General features: G+C 47.2%; 1 protein-coding gene across 1 annotated transcript in view; it reads right to left on the bottom strand.

The window, feature by feature from the left end:
* CACNA1S (calcium voltage-gated channel subunit alpha1 S) overlaps positions 1-19,471 on the bottom strand; it is a 91,825-nt gene that overhangs the window by 63,880 nt on the left and 8,474 nt on the right. Inside the window, exon 2 of the mRNA XM_019492602.2 lies at positions 10,979-11,084. Coding sequence (XP_019348147.2) covers positions 10,979-11,084 — 106 coding nt within the window. The remainder of the gene's footprint in view (positions 1-10,978; positions 11,085-19,471) is intronic.

Below are 19,471 nucleotides of genomic sequence, written 5' to 3'. Positions count from 1 at the left end.
TCACTGGTCAGGGCCACTGGAAATTGAAACGTTTAACTGAGGTTGGCTTGCAGCATGTTACTTGCTCAGTGCTGTGGCCCAAGGGTCAGCAAAGGCTAGAAACTACTCTGTTACAAGAAACTAACAGCACCATCGACTAGTTCTTTGAGCTAATTACATCTATACAGGTAGCTGATGCTGCTAGTTCTGCTAGCTACTTTTTCCCCTTTTGAGTCGACCAAAATCAATAGGGTCCTAGCCACCAAACACTAGACGCTGTGACATTTTGGATTTAATTGACTGCCACATTCACAAGTTATTGCAGACAGACAGACAAAGATTGCTGAGTTGACTGTAGGGCCTGTCTTTGCCTGGCCAGTTATTACCACGGCATCTTGAAGCTGTAACCAAGATCTGGACCCCAGCGTGCTGGGCACAGATGTTGACTAAAGGGGCATCCCAGCCCCCTCCAAGGACTCCCATGCTACGTACAGAAAGGGAGGTGACTTGCCCAAGGCCTGCTGCTCATACAGTGAAGCAAAAGCAGATCTAGAAAATAACCTGATCACCTCCCCTGCAATCCAGCGTTCCAGCACATGCTGACCCTTTGGTACCTAGAGCTACGCAGCCGGTGTTTTGGAAGGTGAGTGCCCATTGCTAAATGGTCCTGTTTCTCCTTGATCAGTTCACTGTAAATCAGGAGGAACAGCCATGGGCTGATACCAGCATAAACTGCTTATAATTTGGCAGCTACCTCCTAAACCAAAAGTGGCAGACCCACCTTCCAGCAGCACCGTGCTTTTGTTCAGCCCCTCAGATGAGCTAATGTCTGTCCATAGCGCCATACTATGGTGGCTTCAGTGACCAGAACCGGCAGTGGAACAGAGACGTTGCATCCTAAGAGCGGGTTCTGCTGAGGACTCCACATGCCTGGAGGCTTGTGCTGTATCTGAATTGGAGTCAGATGATAATGAGCACATCTACACAAGATACTTTACTGCGCAACAGCCTACTCTGCCGCACAGTAAAGCGTCTCCATCTACACATGCATGGCAATTAGGCGCAGTAGACTAATTTACTGTGTTGCCAAATAGGAAATTCCTGCATTTCATAGATTTCATAGACGTTAGGGCTGGAAGGGACCTTAAAGATCATCAAATCCAGCCCCCTGCCCCAGGGCCAGGAAGTCAGCTAGGGTCAAAGGATCCCGGCAAGATAAGCATCCAAAGGTTTCTTGAATGAGTCCAGAGTAGGTGCCTGCACCACTTCTGGAGGGAGTCTATTCCAGGTCTTGGGGGCTTAGATAGTAAAGAAATGTTTTCTTATGTCCAGCCTAAAATGGTCTTGGAGGAGTTTATGACCGTTGGTCCTTGTTTTCCCTTGCAGCACTCTGGTGAACAGACATTCTCCCAGATACTAATGTACACCCCTTAAGTACTTTTAAGCAGCCACCAGGTCCCCCCGACTCTGCACTTTTCCAGGCTGAAGAGTCCCATGGCTCTCAGCCTGTCTTCATAAGGCCTGTTTTCCTGCCCTCTGAACATGTGCATGGCTCTCCTCTGGACTCTCTCAAGCTTCTCGACATCCTTCTTGAATTGTGGAGCCCAGAATTGGACGCAGTACTCCAGCTGCAGCCTTACCAAGGCCAAGTACAGTGGTAGGATGACATCCTGAGATTTACTTGAAAAGCGTCTATGGATGCGAGCCAGGGTTTTGTTTGCTTTACCAGCTGCAACATCGCATTCGTGGCTCATGTTCATCTTATGGTCAATCATGACCTCCCAAGTCTCTTTCATCTGTGGTGCTAGGAAGCGTAGCACTGCCAAGCCTATAAGCATGCTGCGGGTTTTTTTTCCCCCCCAAGGTAGAGTACCTTGCATTTATCGGTATTGAACGTCATCAGGTTTGTATCCACCCACTTACTAAGCTTATCCAAGCCAGCCTGGATCACTAGCCTCTCCTCAGGTGTGGACGCTATACCCCAAAGCTTAGTGTCATCGGCGAACTTGGCCAGTGAGTTTCTGATACCAATGTCCACACTGTTGATAAAGATGTTAAAGAGAACCAGTCTGAAGACAGAGCCTTGGGGGACACCAGTGGTCACGGAGTGCCATAATGATTTGCTGCCATCGACCACAACTCTCTGGGTCTGACCTCGGTGCCAATTACTCATCCATCAGACTGTGGTGTAGCTAAGGCCACAGTTGGCCAATTTTTCCATGAGGAGGTTGTGGGATACCAGATCAAAGGCTTTTTTCAAGCCCAGATATATGATGTCAATCTTTTCTCCCTTGTCCAGGTGATAGGTCACCTGGTTGTAGAAGGAGATGAGATTGGTCAGGCAAGACCTACCCATGACAAACCCATGCTGGGTATCCCTCAGGATGTTGCTATCAGCCAGCTTATCAAGAAGGGTCTCTTTGACAATTTTCTCCAGAATCTTACTGGGGATTAAGGTCAAGCTGATTGGCCTGCAAGTCCCAGGATCTACTTCCCGCCCTTTCTTGAAGATGGGTACCACACTGGCCTTCTTCCAGTCTTTAGGTACTTCACCTGAGCACCACGAATTTTTGAATATTTTTGCCAATGGTTGGGCCATGACACCTGCCCACTCCTTGAGTACTCTAGGGTGTAATCTGTCAGGACCAGCTTACTTGAAGGTGTCCAGCCTCTCAAGGTGTTCCTTTACTAGATCTACACTGATGATGGATATAAATACGCCCTCACTCTGGCCGTCCCATGTCATGCTAGGCAGAGCGGTCCCTTTGGGCTGACAAAAGACTGACATAAAGTACCCATTAAGCAGGTTGGCTTTTTCCTGGGTGTCTGTTATCAGTTGTCCCATTTGGTTCAGCAGGGGTCCGATGTTACCCTTGCTTTTTTATGCACATTTACTTAAATGCACATGTAGATGGTGACATTGGGATTAGATTTACTCCAGCTCAAACTGAGCTGGAGTATATACAGTCACATTAATTGCATGTGTAGATGTGCCCAATAGGGGTGGACTTTCAGGTGTGCTAAAGCTCCACCATACGGTACAGCTCTGCCAAGGATGGAGCTCCACATAAATGTGAACATTTTCCCCCAGTCAACAGAAGCCGTTTCCTTTCCCTTCTTAAATATTTTAAAAAATTAATTCTGGCAAATTTGGTTTGGATACGTGGGTTGAAAATGAAAATCAGAACCAGCAGGCCCAGAAGTGCATTGTGTGGTGAATAAGTCATTTATCCAAAATTTTTCACTCAATCTTACTACTCTGCTGGTCAAGATAGAGTTGGCAGAAAGGCCCTCTGCAGCAGTGATGCCCAACCTTTCTGGACTGCAGGCCAGTTAAGTGGTGTGGGGTCAGTCCATAGGCTAGATCTGGTGCATGAGATTGGTCCAAGAGCCCAATCCAGGGAAAGCATTTTCAATGTAAATGGGAACTGCTCCTATGTCATGAAACTGCCTCATCTAATTACCCCTTCCATGGCTCACAGGGAAGCCCTGAAAGGATGTGTGGGGCAGGGAGTTTTGGGGGAAGAGCCAGGGAGAATTTGCCACTGTTTCCTGGCTCATGTATCCAGGTTTCCCCCAAGCTTTCTGGTGCTGCAGGATTCCTGCACCATCACCCAGTTCCTCCCTTCCCATAAACAAGTGACAGAACTTGTTTGATGAATCCCAGAGCTTCCGAGATGGGATCCAAAAGAGCAACAACTCCCTCTGGAAGCCAAGCGCGAGGTGCCAGTCCTTACAGGAAACTTTCCCTTCATGGCGCCCTTATCTCTCATCCCTGAAGCTCTCTGGTTTTACACAGCCTTTTCATTCTGGCAGAGCTAAAGTGTGCCCTTCAGGGGACCTTTCATCATAATTCAGGCTGCTGGAGACAGGCAAAAGGAAGGACTCTGAAGACTGTCAGTCCACAGTTATTCATTCACTTGAAAAGAGTACTGGACACTCTCTACACATCCCCCAGCTCTGCTACTATATCATCTTTAGGGAGGTCTGAGGAGGCAGAATAGGGCCAGTAGTAAGAAAAAGACATTGGATGCCACTCCCTCACGTTCATGGGGATTGAAGAGCTAGGGGGAATGGCTGGTTCGAGATCCCTGGGGATTTCACGGTTTGGTTTGTACACAGCTGTACATGCAAGCTTACATGCCAAGCCTTTGCCAAGTGCCCCATCCTGGCTTTGGCAAACCAGTTTGGGCAGATTTATGTACAGGGAAATGGGCTTGGAGCAGTGGAGACATACTAGAAGCAAGCCAGAGATAGGGTAGGATGATCTATTTATACAGACTCTCAGGGCAATGCAGGAGCCCTGGAGCAAGGCACAAGAAGAAGCAGGAAAGGAGAAGGAGCAGGCATCCACGATAGGAGGACCAGTTTAGCTGCAGGGCCAACGACATCCAGGGAATGGGAGCTGAGTTGGAAACACTCCACAGTTGAGAAGACAAACCAGGAGCTGCACAGGAATATCTTAGACCTCCCTCAAAACCCTGATCTCAGCCTACAGAATGCAGCAGCGATAAGGGAACCGAGACAGGGAAATGCCTGCAGACCTTAGTTTCAAATCTGCCTCTGCCTATTTAGGTCTGTATGAGTCTCTTGCTATTAAGTCAAGAGTAACAGTAGTTTCAGACACATTGTATGAAACAAGTTAGTGTGTGCGTGTGTGCATATCCATTATGCACTTGCGGCTATCACGTGCCCCTGTAGGGCTGAGTCATAGCTAGAAGCCCAGTGTGGCTAGGATTCTGGCAGAGATCATGTTTAAGCTACAGGGGGGTCTGAGAAAGTCAACACTAGTCTCAGGGGACAGGCAGTCAGGATTCAGGCCTGAGCTCCTAGCAGGAAGTGCCGGACAGAGGATCCATATCTTGAGACTGTACCTAAACTCTGGTGCCTTGCCACACATTGGACCCAGCGGTTGGGACCCAATACAGAAGTCAGATGAATGTCCAAGAGGGGAACACAACTAGATGTATGAGACTGAGCTTTGTGGCAATACAGTCATTGCCACAATATATGAAACAGCAAGGCTACATACAAAAAAGGTGTTTACCAAAGTTACAGGGGTGTAGGCTGCAGCCATGTTGGTCTAAAGACATAAGCAGACGGGGTTCGTTGGGTAAACCCATTATCTTTTATTAGACCAACTCAAAAAGTTGGAAAAATGCTGAAGTTACATGCAAGCGGGCTTCTACAAAGCTTGAGTTTCAGCTCTGCATGCCTTGTTTACCAGTGACTGACCTGAAAAGCTGACCAGTGACTGAATCTGAAAAACTCGATAACAGGGGTGGCCAACCTGTGGCACACAATTCAAGCACCATGGGCAGCCACTGTGTGGCATGTGGCAGAAGGGAAGGGACAAGCAGGGGCAGGGAGCAGAAAACAGAGTAGCAGATCAGGCAAGGAGCGCAGGGCAGAGGGTAGAAGGCAAAGTAGAAGACCAGTTAGGATTGGAGTGGTCCCTACTCTATATCACATAATACACTGTACTAAACACATTAGTTTTGTGTTCACCTACAACCAAAGGGAATTTCCACAGATGCATTTTTGATAAAGCACAGAAATGCACATAAAACTGACTCCTCCTATGAACCACGTTAGATTGAAGAAATGAAAGCTATAAAGCCAAGAAACCCCTTGAGACAGAGCCAAAATTTAGCTAGCTAGTTTCAAATGCTGCTCTTCGTTCTGCTTCTTTTTAGAAGACCGGGGCAGACAGAACAGGTTTGGGTAGAAATCTAACCTTAACTTTTTGCCAGACTTCTGTGAAGTTAGAAGGGTTAATTTAGCAAACTGTATTTTCTGGTTCTGGATCTGATGGTAGTGGCGGTAATCCAGGTACTAGGGGTGGACAAGCAGGGCACCAGCCTCCGGCACCGACTTAGAGGGGGCACAAGAATGGTGGCCACCACCACCGCCAACCTGGCCTCTACCGCTGCTCAGGACACCAGACTTCCTAGTTATGCCTCTGGGTTCAAGCCTGAAACAGATTTGCCAACATAGTCTAATGGCTGGGAGTGGCAATGAGAGAAAGAGATGGACCACCGCTCTGCTGGATGCAACACAGAACTGTTCAATTGTGCATCAAAGGACTTCTCCTAATAGACAATGTCAATTTTTGTTTAGTTCAAATAGTCGGGCATAGCTTTTTTGGATCAAGATGACCTGAGATTTCAGTAGAGCTAAGTGAATAATCAGGTTTTTGGTTTGGTAGCAGTTCTATAGCATAACAATAATATCTATTCCCCCACCGCACGCACACACACACACACACACACACACACACACACACACACCAAACACCCCCCCACCCCTTCCCCCGCAAATACTTTGAAATTTGCAGCCGCTTGAAAAATAAATGTTTTTTTATTATGGATTAGATTTTTTTAAAATGTTTTAATTTTGTAAAACAATAAATATTTAAAAAAATAAAATTTAAGGATATTGAAGTTGTTTTGAATCGGAAATCAGCACATCTTATTTAAAATGTGTTGCAATGAACATCTTCAATTTTTTTCAGTTTTGAGGGTTTTCTTCCTCCAAACAACTCTGAAACTGAAAGAAATTCACAGAACGCTTGGGTTGTTGAATCTACATTTTTTGCCAAAGTAAATTTCCACTGAAAAATTGTACCCAACGCCTGTTCTGAGTTGCAGCTGCTATGATATTCCAAGTACTCATAGTCCGCAGAAGAAACAGCTATGACATTTTTAAGTGCCCAAAGATGTGTTACAATATTAAAAAAAGTGGTTTTGGGAGGGAGGGGGCGGGGTGTTTCCCAAGTGCCTAGAAACAGAAATGGGCAGAAATTATATGCTGGTTTTCCTGAATCTACTCTCAGTCAACTTATGGCCATTGTTCCTTGTTACCCCCGGTAGTGCTTGGGGGAACAGGGACTCACCCATTGCCTGCTGGTCCCCCTTGGCCAGTTTGTAGATGGCCACCAGATCCCCTCTCAGCCTTCTCTTGTGGAGGCTGAACAAGTTCAGGTCCCGTAGCCTCCCCTCATAGGGCCTACCCTGCTGCCCCCTGATCATGCGAGTGGCCCTCTCCATGTTGTCCACACCCCTCCTGAAGTGCGGTGCCCAGAACTGGATGCAGTACTCCAACTGCGGCCTGACCAATGTCTCATAGAGGGGAAGAATCACCTCCTTGGACCTGCTCGAGATGCATCTGTGGATGCATGACAAGGTGCAGTTAGCTTTCCTAACTGCATCCCCACATTGGCGGCCCATGTTCATCTTAGACTCAATAATGATTCCAAGATCCTTTTCTGCCTCTGCACTGACGAGAAGGGAGAAGGTATGCTGCTGGTTCTTCCTCCCCAGGTGCAATACCTTGCACTTGTCAGTGTCGAAACCCTTCTTATTCTCATCCACCCACCTCTGTAACCTGTTGAGATGTAGTTGTAGCCTGTCCCTCTCTTCTAGCATGCCCACTTCTCCCCACATCTTAGTGTCATCTGCAGACTTGAACAAGGTGCTTTTCACCCCCTCGTCCAAATCACTGATGAAGATGTTGAACAGTGCAGGCCCGAGGACCGAGCCCTGGGGAATCCCACTGCCCACATCCTTCCAGGTCAAAAATGACCCACCCACCACCACCCTCTGGGTGCGGCCCTCCAGCCAATTTGCGATCCATCTGACTGTAGGTATTGACACCACAGTCACCTAATTTCTTAATGAGAATGGGGTGAGAGACAGTGTCAAAGGCCTTCCTGAAGTCCAGAAAGACTACATCCACTGTGACATCTGCATCCAAGGATTTTGTGATCTGGCCATAGAAGACCACCAGGTTGGTCTGACAGGACCTGCCTTGAATGAACCCATGCTGGCTGCCCCTAAGCATAATCTCCCCTGCTGGTCCCTTGCAGATGTGCTCCTGGATAATTTTCTCAAAGATCTTCCCCAGGACCGAGGTAAGACTAACAGGCCTATAGTTTCCTGGGTCCTCTTTCCTCCCTTTTTTTAAAATGCAGACCACAGCCCTTTTCCAGTCATCAGGCACCTCGCCAGAGCACCATGAGTGCTTGTAAAGCTGTGCCGGGGTCCTGCAATGACCTCTGCCAGTTCCCTAAGCACTCTGGGGTGGAGATTGCCAGGACCTGCTGATTTGAACATGTCTAGTCCCTCCAGAAGTTCCCTAAGTCCTCATTGACTCTGGGCTCGGCTGCACCTTCCCTGGGTCCGTCCGGGATCCCAGTGGGGGCGGATGTCCCTGTCCCTGCTCAGAAAAACGGAAGCAAAGAATCTGTTAGAGAGATTAGTTTTGTCATCTGGTGCTACCACCAGATTACCAAGCATGTCCTGCAGAGGCCCCACATTATTTGGCACCTTCTTTTTACCCCTATGTACTTAAAAAAGGACTTCTTGTTATAAGGATGATCCTGCTTTTGGCAGGGGCTTGAATAGATGACTTTTGAAGATCCCTTCCAGCCCTACTTCCCTATGATTCTATGATAAAGGGCCTCAGAAGATCTTGTGGAGTGGGGGGTATTTATTTGTCTCTTGTTGGGGAACACTGGGCAAGTCACTTTGCCTCCCTCTGCCTTGGTTTCCCCTCACACTTTTTATCTGACTTTTCTGTTTAAGTTTTGTTGGGAAAGGGAGGGCCTCTCCTAATCTGGTCTTGAGGCACTGCAGTCCTGGTCTCAGTGGTTGTCACTGAAACATCCTATAATACAAACATCAATAAAACAAAAGCAACTTCTTTCTAATCACCTTTCTAAATAAAAGGAGAAGGAGTATACTGGATTCCTTAGAAAGCGGATCCTTTCTGGAAACCTCCCAGCCGAGGCCAGCCATGAAAACACATGGCAATTAACAGCGACAAAGAGCAAAAACATGCATCACTCCTATAGTGTCTTCTTTCTGCAAAAATAAATGCCTCTCCTACCAAGTCATGCTCCATTAGCTGTGCTGTGCAGAAGTCTGCACCATCCATTGCTCAAAGCAGCAAGTCTAGCACAGCCTCTTGCATGAAAGTACTAGTAAGGGCCCTGCCCCATGTTCAGCTGAAAGCTGGCAAGAAACCAGCTATAAAGTTGTTACATATTTTCAGGCCCTAATTTTGTAGCTGGTTGTCTCTTTTCATAGCTGGATGGACATTTTTATAGCATGATAATTACTTCAGATGTGTGGATAGTGTTACTTTGCATGTATAGCTAGTCTAAATTTACTGCACAATTAACCAGTTAATTGCAAAATATATGTAACACATGGCAGGGGCCTACAAGTCAGCCAAAGTTGACACCCTTGAACTGGTTTGTTTAGCTCAGTGGCTTTTAGTCTTTTTGGACTCAAAGCACCCTTCATCACCTTTGTGAATTGAGTATAGGGTGGCCATCATAGAGGACAGTCCAATTGTCCTCTGTCCTCTATTGATACAAAACCAGATGCCTTTATGTCCTCTACTTAAGAGAAAAATAGAAGACATAAAGGCGTCCGGTTTCATATCAATACAGGACAGAAGACAACTGGATTGAACCTCTATGATGGCCACCATAATTAAGTAGCACCCCATTTAAAAATCTAATATATTTATTGTAGTGCTTGCTTGAAGAAGGGATGGGAAGGAGGAGAAGTTGGCCAACACTGGCACAGGTTTGCCAGGTCTCAGAGGGGCTGATCACATCACGTGCTGGGCCTACAATGTTCAAAGTGAAAGTCAGCACTGGAAACATTTTCTTTCTGTCCAGTTCCCTCTCTCCCTTTCTGTCCATTTGTCTTATTTTGTCTTAAAGGAAACAACATTGTATTGCAATAATGGTAACTATCACTGTCTTTTCTCTTCAGGCAGTTAAAAATCTCTTTAGCGCCATTGAAAAGACTGTTGAGTGGGAATTTCCCCTATAAAAGACTCAGTATATATGAAAGGAATGAGGAAACAGCTGTAGGTACAGGTAGCACTTTACATTTCAAACCTTTTTGCCCATTTTTATTTTTTCCTATGTCTCCAAGAAAAGGTTACCAAGATTTTAGAGATGGTTGTGAGAATGAGATAGGACAGCAGTAACTTGAAGTGAAACCACGGACCACGCAAAACTGTTTAATGTTGTAACAGTGGAGAAGGGTTTTATTTAGAGCCAGGTGACTAATGGATTTTTCCTTTCAGTGGATGAACTGAAAAAGTAGGGGAAAAAATGTTTGGTTCAGGTAATACCAACACCAAAGTTGATCAGGTCTTTTAGTGTGGAGGGGGGGAAAAAAAAAAGCAAAAAAAAATTGTTTTGGGTCAACTGGAAATATTTTCTTCGACTCAGACAAAATGTTTCATTTTGGCTTGGGATATTTAACCAATTTTTTTGCCCTTTTCTTTTTCATTTTATTTTAACTACATTTTGTAAACAAAAACGTTTCAACGTGAAAACTCAAAAAGGATCAGCTTGAGAATGCCGAAGCAAAATGTCTTGGCACTTCCAAGGTGAAATATTCCATTTGCAAAACCCCGAATCTCCAAAGTCTTCAAAATTTAAAGATTTTTCTCTTTTTCAACTAGAATGATTTTGCTCTATTCAGCCTGACTTTACAAATAGTTTTGGTGTCTCCAAAATGCCACTTTTGAGCAATTTCACTGTGCCTTGCAAATGTGCCATCCAGCATTAATTTTATCATCATTTTAGCTCATGCTGGACTTACAACACCCATTTACCAACCCAAGAAGAATCAGAGACCTCCATCTTAGTGTCACATTGCCAGTTTCCTCCCTACTGGTGGCATGTATGGGTTTATATTTGAGCTCCGGTAATAAATCACACTAATGTATATATGCAGACCAAGGAATTGAAGTCTTCATGGCTTGAAGCCTCAACTTTCCGTGCCAGACAGCAACCTTTAGGAGACATTGGTACTACCATTACAGAACAGGGGTTAAGTCCCCAAAATAGCTTTGACCTGATTCCCTACTACTCTTTTTTTAGAAGAGCTGATCCAATGATTCTCCCAAACAAAAGTGTTTGCTCTTGAGAAGGCAGGTGTGTAGGACAATAGGAAATCCGGTTTCTTACCAGGCGGGAGTTTGTAGCGTTGGTATCATCCTCGGCCATGGGCAAGTAGACTGCCAGCGCCACACAGTTGGCAAAGATGGTCAGCAGGATAATGATTTCAAAGGGTCTGAGAGTAAATGTCAAGGAGAAGCACAGAGCTAAAGTGTCCCTGTTTACACAGTGATCACTAGAAACAGCTTCATCATCTGGTATAATCACACAAACCAGCCATACTTACAGAAAAGTTGGTTGAACAACTTGAGTGGCAGGTCAAGGGACATGGGTGCACCAGCAGGGCAATGGAGCTGCTGAGATACCCTGAGACCCAAGAACATGGAGAGCTTTGAGTCAGGTCTGAAGCCCATGGGCAAAAAGTAGGGGTCAGGGCATCAAGGCAACAACAACACAGGAGGGGGCTGTGGATCAGGATTGAGGGGCATCAGCAAAGGGACATGTGTTTTGCTCACAGAGCACCTGCCTGCCTGTTGTTTTCATTGCTCTCAGCCCCATGAATATCTGATACCAAAACAAGAAAACAAGGTAAAAGGAAGGGACCTTCTCCCCTTACTGCTCTACAGCTGTAAAGCCCAGGGTCCCTGTAAAGGGGTGAGGGAGCTAAGGAAACATGGCACTTTTACAGCCATGCCAAAGCTCTGTTCAACTCTCTGCTGGGCAGCCCAGAAGACAACACAAGGATTTACTCCCCATCTGCAGCAGGCAAAGGGGGAGTTTTGGGGCTCTCCTTTGCTGTGATCTGGGTTGCATATATGGAGGCTGACTGGAGAAAACAGGGGGAGCTGGGGGCGGTGATGCCAGCAGCATATTGGGGGCAAACAGCTTGGTCTTTGTGCATTGTCTCTACTTTCCTGCTGTCTGGTAAGAGTCAGTCTAGGGCCAGGGGTTTGATGTGCATAAGAAGAAAGCAAGACTTTTTTCCCTGGCTTTGCCACCTAACTGCTGCAGGACCCCAAGCAAGATCTCATCTCCCTGCACTCCCCTTTTCCTTCATGCCCTTATTTAAGCTGTAACCTCGAGGTAGGAAATGGCTGCATGAAGCCGAGTATGGTATGGCCACATACCAGGGGGATGCTATACTAATGTGAAATGGGGGTGGTGCTGGAGAAGGTGAGGTAGGGAAAGGGCTTGCCCTGGCACTGAGGTGTGCTCAGTCACTGGCCGTGCTGTTTGTATGGAGCAACTAGAAACCCTGCAGTGCTCCCAAGTGACGTGGGTGGTCAGCACACCTGTTTTAGTAGCTTTTGAACAGATGTTCCCTAGATTTAAAGGCCAGAAATGGGTATTATGAGCATTGCATCCGATGCCCTGTGCAGCACAGACCAGGGGATTCCACCCAGCACCTGGACTGTTGCAAAGCTTTTAGGAGAACGCCCTGTCCTGATGGAAAGGATTCAAGGGGGGCAAGAATCTACCATGTCCTGTGGCAAGCAGCTTCAGTGACTAATGGTTACTTTCATTGCTCTGAACCTGTACCTTCTTTCCAGCTTCAGTTTGTCTCACTGCACTGACTGGCCTTTGAGTCTCATCCTAATGTGATGATTTCTCTTCAATGTGTGCTCTGTGCTGTCACTATCCAGGCCTGTCTTCCTCTCTCTTGGACTTCTGTACCGAGCCTCCAAAGCACAGAGGTGCTCTCTGCAGGGCTCCCCTTGGAGGCTCCTCAAATCATGTCTGCTCTAAACTTCTTTGCCAAAAATGTGATGCTGCAGAGGAATCTGGCTGGCTTGTGCCAGCATCCAGTCCTCAGAATTGGACACGAAGAGTGTTTTTATACATGCTCTGGGAGGTGGGGGTGGGCACTTGAATTACAGCAGCCCTGACAGCAGCTCTAATTAAAGTGCCCAGAGAGTCTCCTGTATCAGCGTCTCTGCACTTCAAAATGGCAGTGGGGTTGTTTTCTCTAAAGTTCCCCGAACAAGATTTAGTTAAAGCAACCCCACCGCCAATTTGAAGCATGGGGACGCTGATGCATGAGAGGCAGAGGCTGGCTGGAGCACAGTCATTACCACCCTCCAGCAGGCTTGTAGGGCTGTGCGAGGCTTAGGAGAGAGCTTTGGATCTGGAGAAGCTTCAGATGCTTCGGGACCCGAAGCAGCATGTCCAGGTTGAAGCGCTGCCTCGTTCGACTTCCCGAAGCCGTTTGGAGCTGCCTTGGAGATCCGGCCATAGGATATAATGGGGAAACAATAAAATATCTATAACTTTGATGTTTTTTGTCCGATTTGGATGACATTTTCAGGGGTGGTAGACTCTGCAGAGAGAATGAAGCCTGCCAAGTTTCAAGAAGATCAGTGCAGAGGTTTGGGGGGAACTGTACCCCAAATTCTTGAAAGCAACACTCCTCTCACGTCTGTGTTACAACACGTGGGGGGAGGGGGGGGGGTCAAAACTGCAGGGCTGGTAGCTCTTAGTGAGGCCACAAAGCCTGCCAGGATTCAAGAAGATCGGTGCAGGGGTTTGGGGGGAAATGCACCTCAAGCTGCGGACAAGCAAAACTGGTGCCATGGGTGACACTGCGTGTGTTAAGGTGCAGCGGGGTGACAGCTGCAGGGATGGTGGCCCCTGCTGTGACGCCTGCCAGCTGTGGAGGAGATCGGTGCAGGGGGTTCTGGGGCCCTGCACCCCTAGCTGCTGACAGACAAAACTCCTGCCATGGGTGCTTGTGGGACTGACTGTCTCTGTCTTGGGGCCTGGGAGACACTACTGCAGGCCTGCACTACTGCACCACTGCAGTACTACTGCACTACAGCTAAGCTACTGTGTTACCACTTACCAATCAATCATGATTCACTCAGGGACCAGCTCAATAAACAGGACCTAGCTACTATAGCAGCCAGTTAATTGCCATCAATTAATACCTACAAAAAGCTAAGGAGAGGAAAGAATCAATATAGACAATCAACTGCCCCAAGACAGACACAGTCAGTTCCACAAGCACCTATGGCACGAGTTTTGTCTGGCAGCAGCTAGGGGTGCCGGGCCCCAGGACCCTCCTGCACCGATCTCCTCCACAGCTGGCAGGCGTCGTGGCCGCAGCAGGGGCCACCATCCCTGCACTGTCACCCCGCTGCACCTTAACATACACAGTGTCACCCATGGCACCAGTTTGGCTTGTCTGCAGTTTGAGGGGCAGTTCCCCCCAAACCCCTTCACTGATCTTTTTAAAACTTGGTAGGCTTTGTGGCCTCAGTAACAGCCACCAGCCCTGCAGTTTTGACCCCCCTGTGGTGTAACACATAGACATGACAGGAGTTCTGCTTTCAAGTATTTGGGGTACAGTTTCCCCCAAACCCCTGCACTGAACTCCTTGAAACTTGTCAGGTTTCATGCTCTCAGCAGAGGCTACCATTTCTGCAAGTTTCATCTAAATTGGACAAAACACAATAAAGTTATAGATATTTCATTGATTTCCCATTATACCCTATGGCTGGATCTCCGAGGCGGCTCCGAAGCTTCGGAGCCACTTCAGCCAGATCGAAGCAGAAACCCGGTTGGAGCTCTGGATCAGATCGTGGCCATCCGAAGCGGACGGATCAGATTGCTGCCGACTCTCACAGGCCTACAGGCTTGGTTAATCAAGTCTGCTCCAACGTGTTGTAATTACAGTGTGTTGGAGCAGCTTCCCGCCTCGTGTACAGGCACCCTAAGGCATGGCGACACAGCTGCCCCAATGAGGTCCTTGTCTACAATTCACGTCCTTCATGGATCAGACACAGCCCGAATCTCTGCCCATCGGAGAATGGAGTAAGTCCCTTCTGTTTTCTCAGTCATCTGCCTGGAGAGGGATGTGCGATGGGGGAGGAGGTGAGAAGGAAGTTGCTTCTAAATTAGGATTCAATGCATTCTGCATCTATTTAACACACATTCATGTCCCTAGCAATGACTGTGATGGGCATGTTGTGAGAACTAGAGCATGAACAACACTCATTTTGAAAGAGCAAGCAGCACTGAGGCTAGTGTCTCCCATGCAAGGAGATGAAGGGGTTTGCCTGTGGCCTCATGAGTCAGTGGAAGAACTGAAACTAGACCTCAGCACCCCTAGGTACAATCTCATGTTCTGGGAACAAGGCCACAATGCTCCTGACATTCAGCCATCTATAAAATTCTTTTCTAGGGAGAAGCAAAGGTGATTAGCTGTGTAATGGCCCAGGAAGATGAAGTGCAAGCAGTTGGACTCTTACCTCCTTTCACAGGAGCCACTGCAGCTGTGGCATGAGCTCTACAAACACAAGTCACAGCTGTGGCAGCCCAGCTTCATCTCCCAGGACTGTTGCCCTGCTTGCCCACCGCTGGTTAGGCTACTAAGTACTATACACCATATTAACAAGACCAAGTCCAATACTTCAGAGACAGATTAAAAAAAACACTATGTATCCAAGTATGCTTATTTTCCAAGGGAGTTCAGAAACAAGAGAGAACTGCAGCTTGAACATCCCATGTCTCAGACTGATTTCACCTTCTGTGCTCACAAGTAACTTTCTGAACTGCTAGAAATAAATGACATGAGGAAGGGAGAACAAATCTCTCTCTATTTGCTTTCATACTTTGGGCCACATCCTTAGGGGGTGCAGATCAGCAGTGCTCCACTGAAGTGAATGGGAGTCCCACAGTTTTACACCAGAACCGGCCATTTCAATGCAGTTAGTTCTAGTTTCCTAGTTTCTGACCCATCAGCCTCAGCAAGGGAGGAAAAGAAGCTCTCTGCAATAGAAACAACCACCCAGACATGCCATTTATGAAACTGGCACTTTTGAAGAAATTGGACAGCTTCAACTCAAGAGGCCAGATCTCACCTGCATTTCAGGTACTGCTGTCATCATTAACCAGTCTCTGCTTTTCCTGGAACTTTGTGCGAGCTGCAAATCTCAGCAAGTCAGAGGGGAGATATTCCTGTGGCTCAAGGGAATCGGTGGGGATCTGCAAGAGCTGAAATCTGTTCCCAGCTCTATCCCAGGCTCCCTGTATGGTCTCTAGCAAATCACCAAGGAAAAGATTTTTAAAAGTGCCTTCACTCCTAGATACTGCTTTTGTGCCGCCATTCTCCAGCTGTGGAGCGGAGCTAATGACACTCCCCTATCTTACCATAGCATTTCCACCAAGAAACTACTGTATATCTATTCATGTTTTCTAGGTGCTCAGATATTAGTGATGATGACAGCCATGCAAGCAGGTACCATGAAGTCCTATGGATCATTAGATAGCATTAGGGAAGACAACCCACTCTAACCCTCTGACTACTACTGTCAAAAACAAACCAATCCGACCTCACTTCAGCAACCCATGGATTAAATTTCCCTGATCTCCAATGCATGTCATCAGTGTGTAGGCCAGTTTTATACATCTGATATGCAGGTTACTGACAGCTACTTGTTACTGCAAATAGTCTGCATGCTTTGCTCCATAAATTAGTATTGACATCTTCATATGATCACATAGTTGTCTTTTCTAATCCCTTTCAATCAAGGATCTCAAAGAGAGCATTCCCCTTCTATAATAAAGTATTTTGAGATCTATGGAGGGAGAGCACTAAATGTTATGGCTCATGATGACTGTAAGCCTTTCACCTCTTTAGCTACTCTGCTGGTTTCTAGAGAAGCTAAAGGAAGTGACACCAAGGTTAAGTGACTTGCCCAAAGTCCCACAACAATTCAGTGCCAGAAGTGTCATTAGAATAATCCTCACTCTCATCCCCAATTTTTAACCACTCCACGGGTAATTCACAAAGGAAAGGAGGCTGGGGCCATCCCTGGGCTTGTGCCATTTGGGGATCTGCATATTTTCCCCCCAGCTGCTTCTCTAAAGAATATTTGTAGTGATTGGAACAGAGGCCTGGGAGCCAGAACCCCTAGGACCTATCCCCGATTCTGGCACCACCTTGCAGCATGGAAGTCATTCAGCCTGTTTATGAGGAAGTCACAAGGGATGTCAAAAAAACAGCCCCATCATAGCAAGGAAGTGGCGTGTCAGACAAAATAAACCATTAAAGGCACTCGTGATCTTTTTGGTGCAGGGTTTTGAAATGGTTATAACTCCAGAATCATAGAAAAGTAGGGCTGGAGGGGACCTCAGGAGATCTTCTAGTGCAACCCCCTGCTCAAGGCAGAGTCATCCCCTTCTAAACACTGGCAAATCTATCTAACCCATCTTCTTAAAAGCTTTGTGAACAAAACCTCATTCACTACTACCAGGCATAATGCCAGGCATATCAAAAATATCCTTTAACTTGCCAAAGGTAAAGCAGGGGGATGATGGCACTGTCAGTGTCCTGCCACTGCAAGGATAGGAAAATACACTCGAAAGACCCAAGAAAGAGGACCCTGATGTCCACAAAAGGGGAAGGCAAAATGCACAGTCCATGGCAATCAAACTGTGGGGTAAAATTTCTTCCTCATCCCAAAGGTGGTGATCAACCTAAGACTAAGCAGAGAAGCAAGACCCTCTGACCCAAGAATCTCTGGAGTTTTTAAATGCCAGCAGGAGCATTGGCACACCCTGATCAAAACCCCCAACCTTGGATGCTGGTAGCACCCAGTGCTTTTGAAGGTGACAAAAGCACTGAGACCTATAGCAACTGGAGGGGGGAAATTCCTTTCCGCCTCCACATAACCACCAAAGCACAAAAGCCTAGGGGAGAGAGGGAGGATCAAACACCCTCTGCTCTGTACCGCAACCTGGGAAGAGCAAACATAACTCCACACATCACACACTCTGACTGGAGAACTCCCCTTTCCACCATCCTATCCTCTCCATAAACGTCTCCCAGCTCCTTTAATCTTCTTTCATAAGCAAGTCGGTTACAGAGCTCTGCTCCGTTCTCCTGCGGTCAAGCATGAGCTTTTCAATTTCCACCTGTTCTAGGATGCAGAGCTCTTCCCATGGTCTCCCTCCCCTGACCCAGAAAAAAACCCTCCTTCAGGCAGGAATCCTACAATGGCAGTTCCCTTGGGAGCAATCTCGTCTCCCTTTCCTCAGAGGGTTTCCTTTCAGCTGGGAGCAGAACTCCACCTCCTCCTGCAGGAATCTCCTCCATTTCAGGACAGGTCTGCACTGCAGAAAGATGCACCTACAGCACATGTGCGCAGGCTATTTGTGGACTGGACAGAAAGCGAAGGCTTCAGCTCAAGCCTGGGTGTTACTGGTGGCTGAAGCCTCAGCTACTATAGCTTCACTGCTACTGGTACCCACATGCACTACATTGAGGACTGCTTTCATAGGCTGACAGGTGCTGCAATCATTCCTCCAACTACAGTGAAGACAGAGCAGGGTCTAACTAAGACCAGAATTTGTCCAGTCCTTATACACACGCTACAGTACAGAGTTGTAAGATAGCAGCCTAGGAAGCAAACTTTGACCTGTGTCCCTTATCAGTTAGCCTAAATGAGACCTTTTGGCATTATTGCTTTGGAAGGGGAATTTAGTCCTTAAGGGGCTTCTCTATAGACTCTTCTCAGAGAGCTTCACTCCAGGGCTGAAGGGTGCAGCTCATCTCCGAGACAAGTAGACAGGCTGCTCTGGGGAGCGCGAGAGGGAATTTCTGGGCTATTGTGAAATGCCGGAGCAGCAACATTGGGAACTCGGCTCAGATTCAAACCAGCTCAAAGTCCAGGATCAGCAGATGTAGGCCTGCTAATGCAGATTTCATAGACGTTAGGGCTGGAAGGGACCTCGAAGATCATCATGTCCAGCCCCCTGCCCCAGGGGCAGGAAGTCAGCTGGGGTCAAAGGACCCCAGCAAGATAAGCATCCAAGCATTTCTTGAATAAGTCTAGAGTAGGTGCCTGCACCACTTCTGGAGGGAGTTTATTCCAGGTCCTGGGGGCTTGGACAGTAAAGAAATGTTTTCTTATGTCCAGCCTAAAATGGTCTTGGAGGAATTTATGACTGTTGGTCCTTGTTTTCCCTTGGGATGCTCCGGTGAACAGATGTTCCCCCAGATCCTGATGTACACCCTTTATATATTTATAAGCAGCCACCAGGTCCCCCCCTTGAGCCTGCTCTTTTCCAGAATGAAGAGTCCCGTGGCTCTCAGCCTCTTTTCATAAGGCCTGCTCTCTTGCCCTCTGATCATGCACGTGGCTCTCCTCTGGACTCTCTCAAGCTTCTCGACCTCCTTCATGAATTGTGGAGCCCAGAACTGGATGCAGTCCTCCAGCTGCGACCTCACCAAGGATGGGTACAGCAGGAGGATGACATCCTGAGATTTACTTGAAAAGCATTTATGGATGCAAGCAAGAGTTTGGTTAGCTTTACCAGCTGGGACATTGCACTGGTGGCTCATGTTCATCTTGTGGTCAATCATGACCCCCAAGTCTCTTGTCTAAGACCTTGTCATTTAGAGTCGGGGTGGGGGGAGAGATGCTCATATGGCATTAGGCTGAGAAACACAAGAAAACAGGCTTATAATGAGAAAGCCTCCATGGCTCTCGTCACAATAATTCTCCCTGCTCTGCCCACATGCTCCATTCCCCATTCTTTTAGGGTCTCATCCAAGATCTT

This window comes from Alligator mississippiensis, chromosome 14 (genome assembly GCF_030867095.1).
Source record: "Alligator mississippiensis isolate rAllMis1 chromosome 14, rAllMis1, whole genome shotgun sequence".
In the NCBI taxonomy this organism is placed as follows: domain Eukaryota; kingdom Metazoa; phylum Chordata; order Crocodylia; family Alligatoridae; genus Alligator; species Alligator mississippiensis.
Note: the sequence above shows the minus strand (reverse complement) of the source record. Positions and strands in the feature narration are given on the sequence as shown.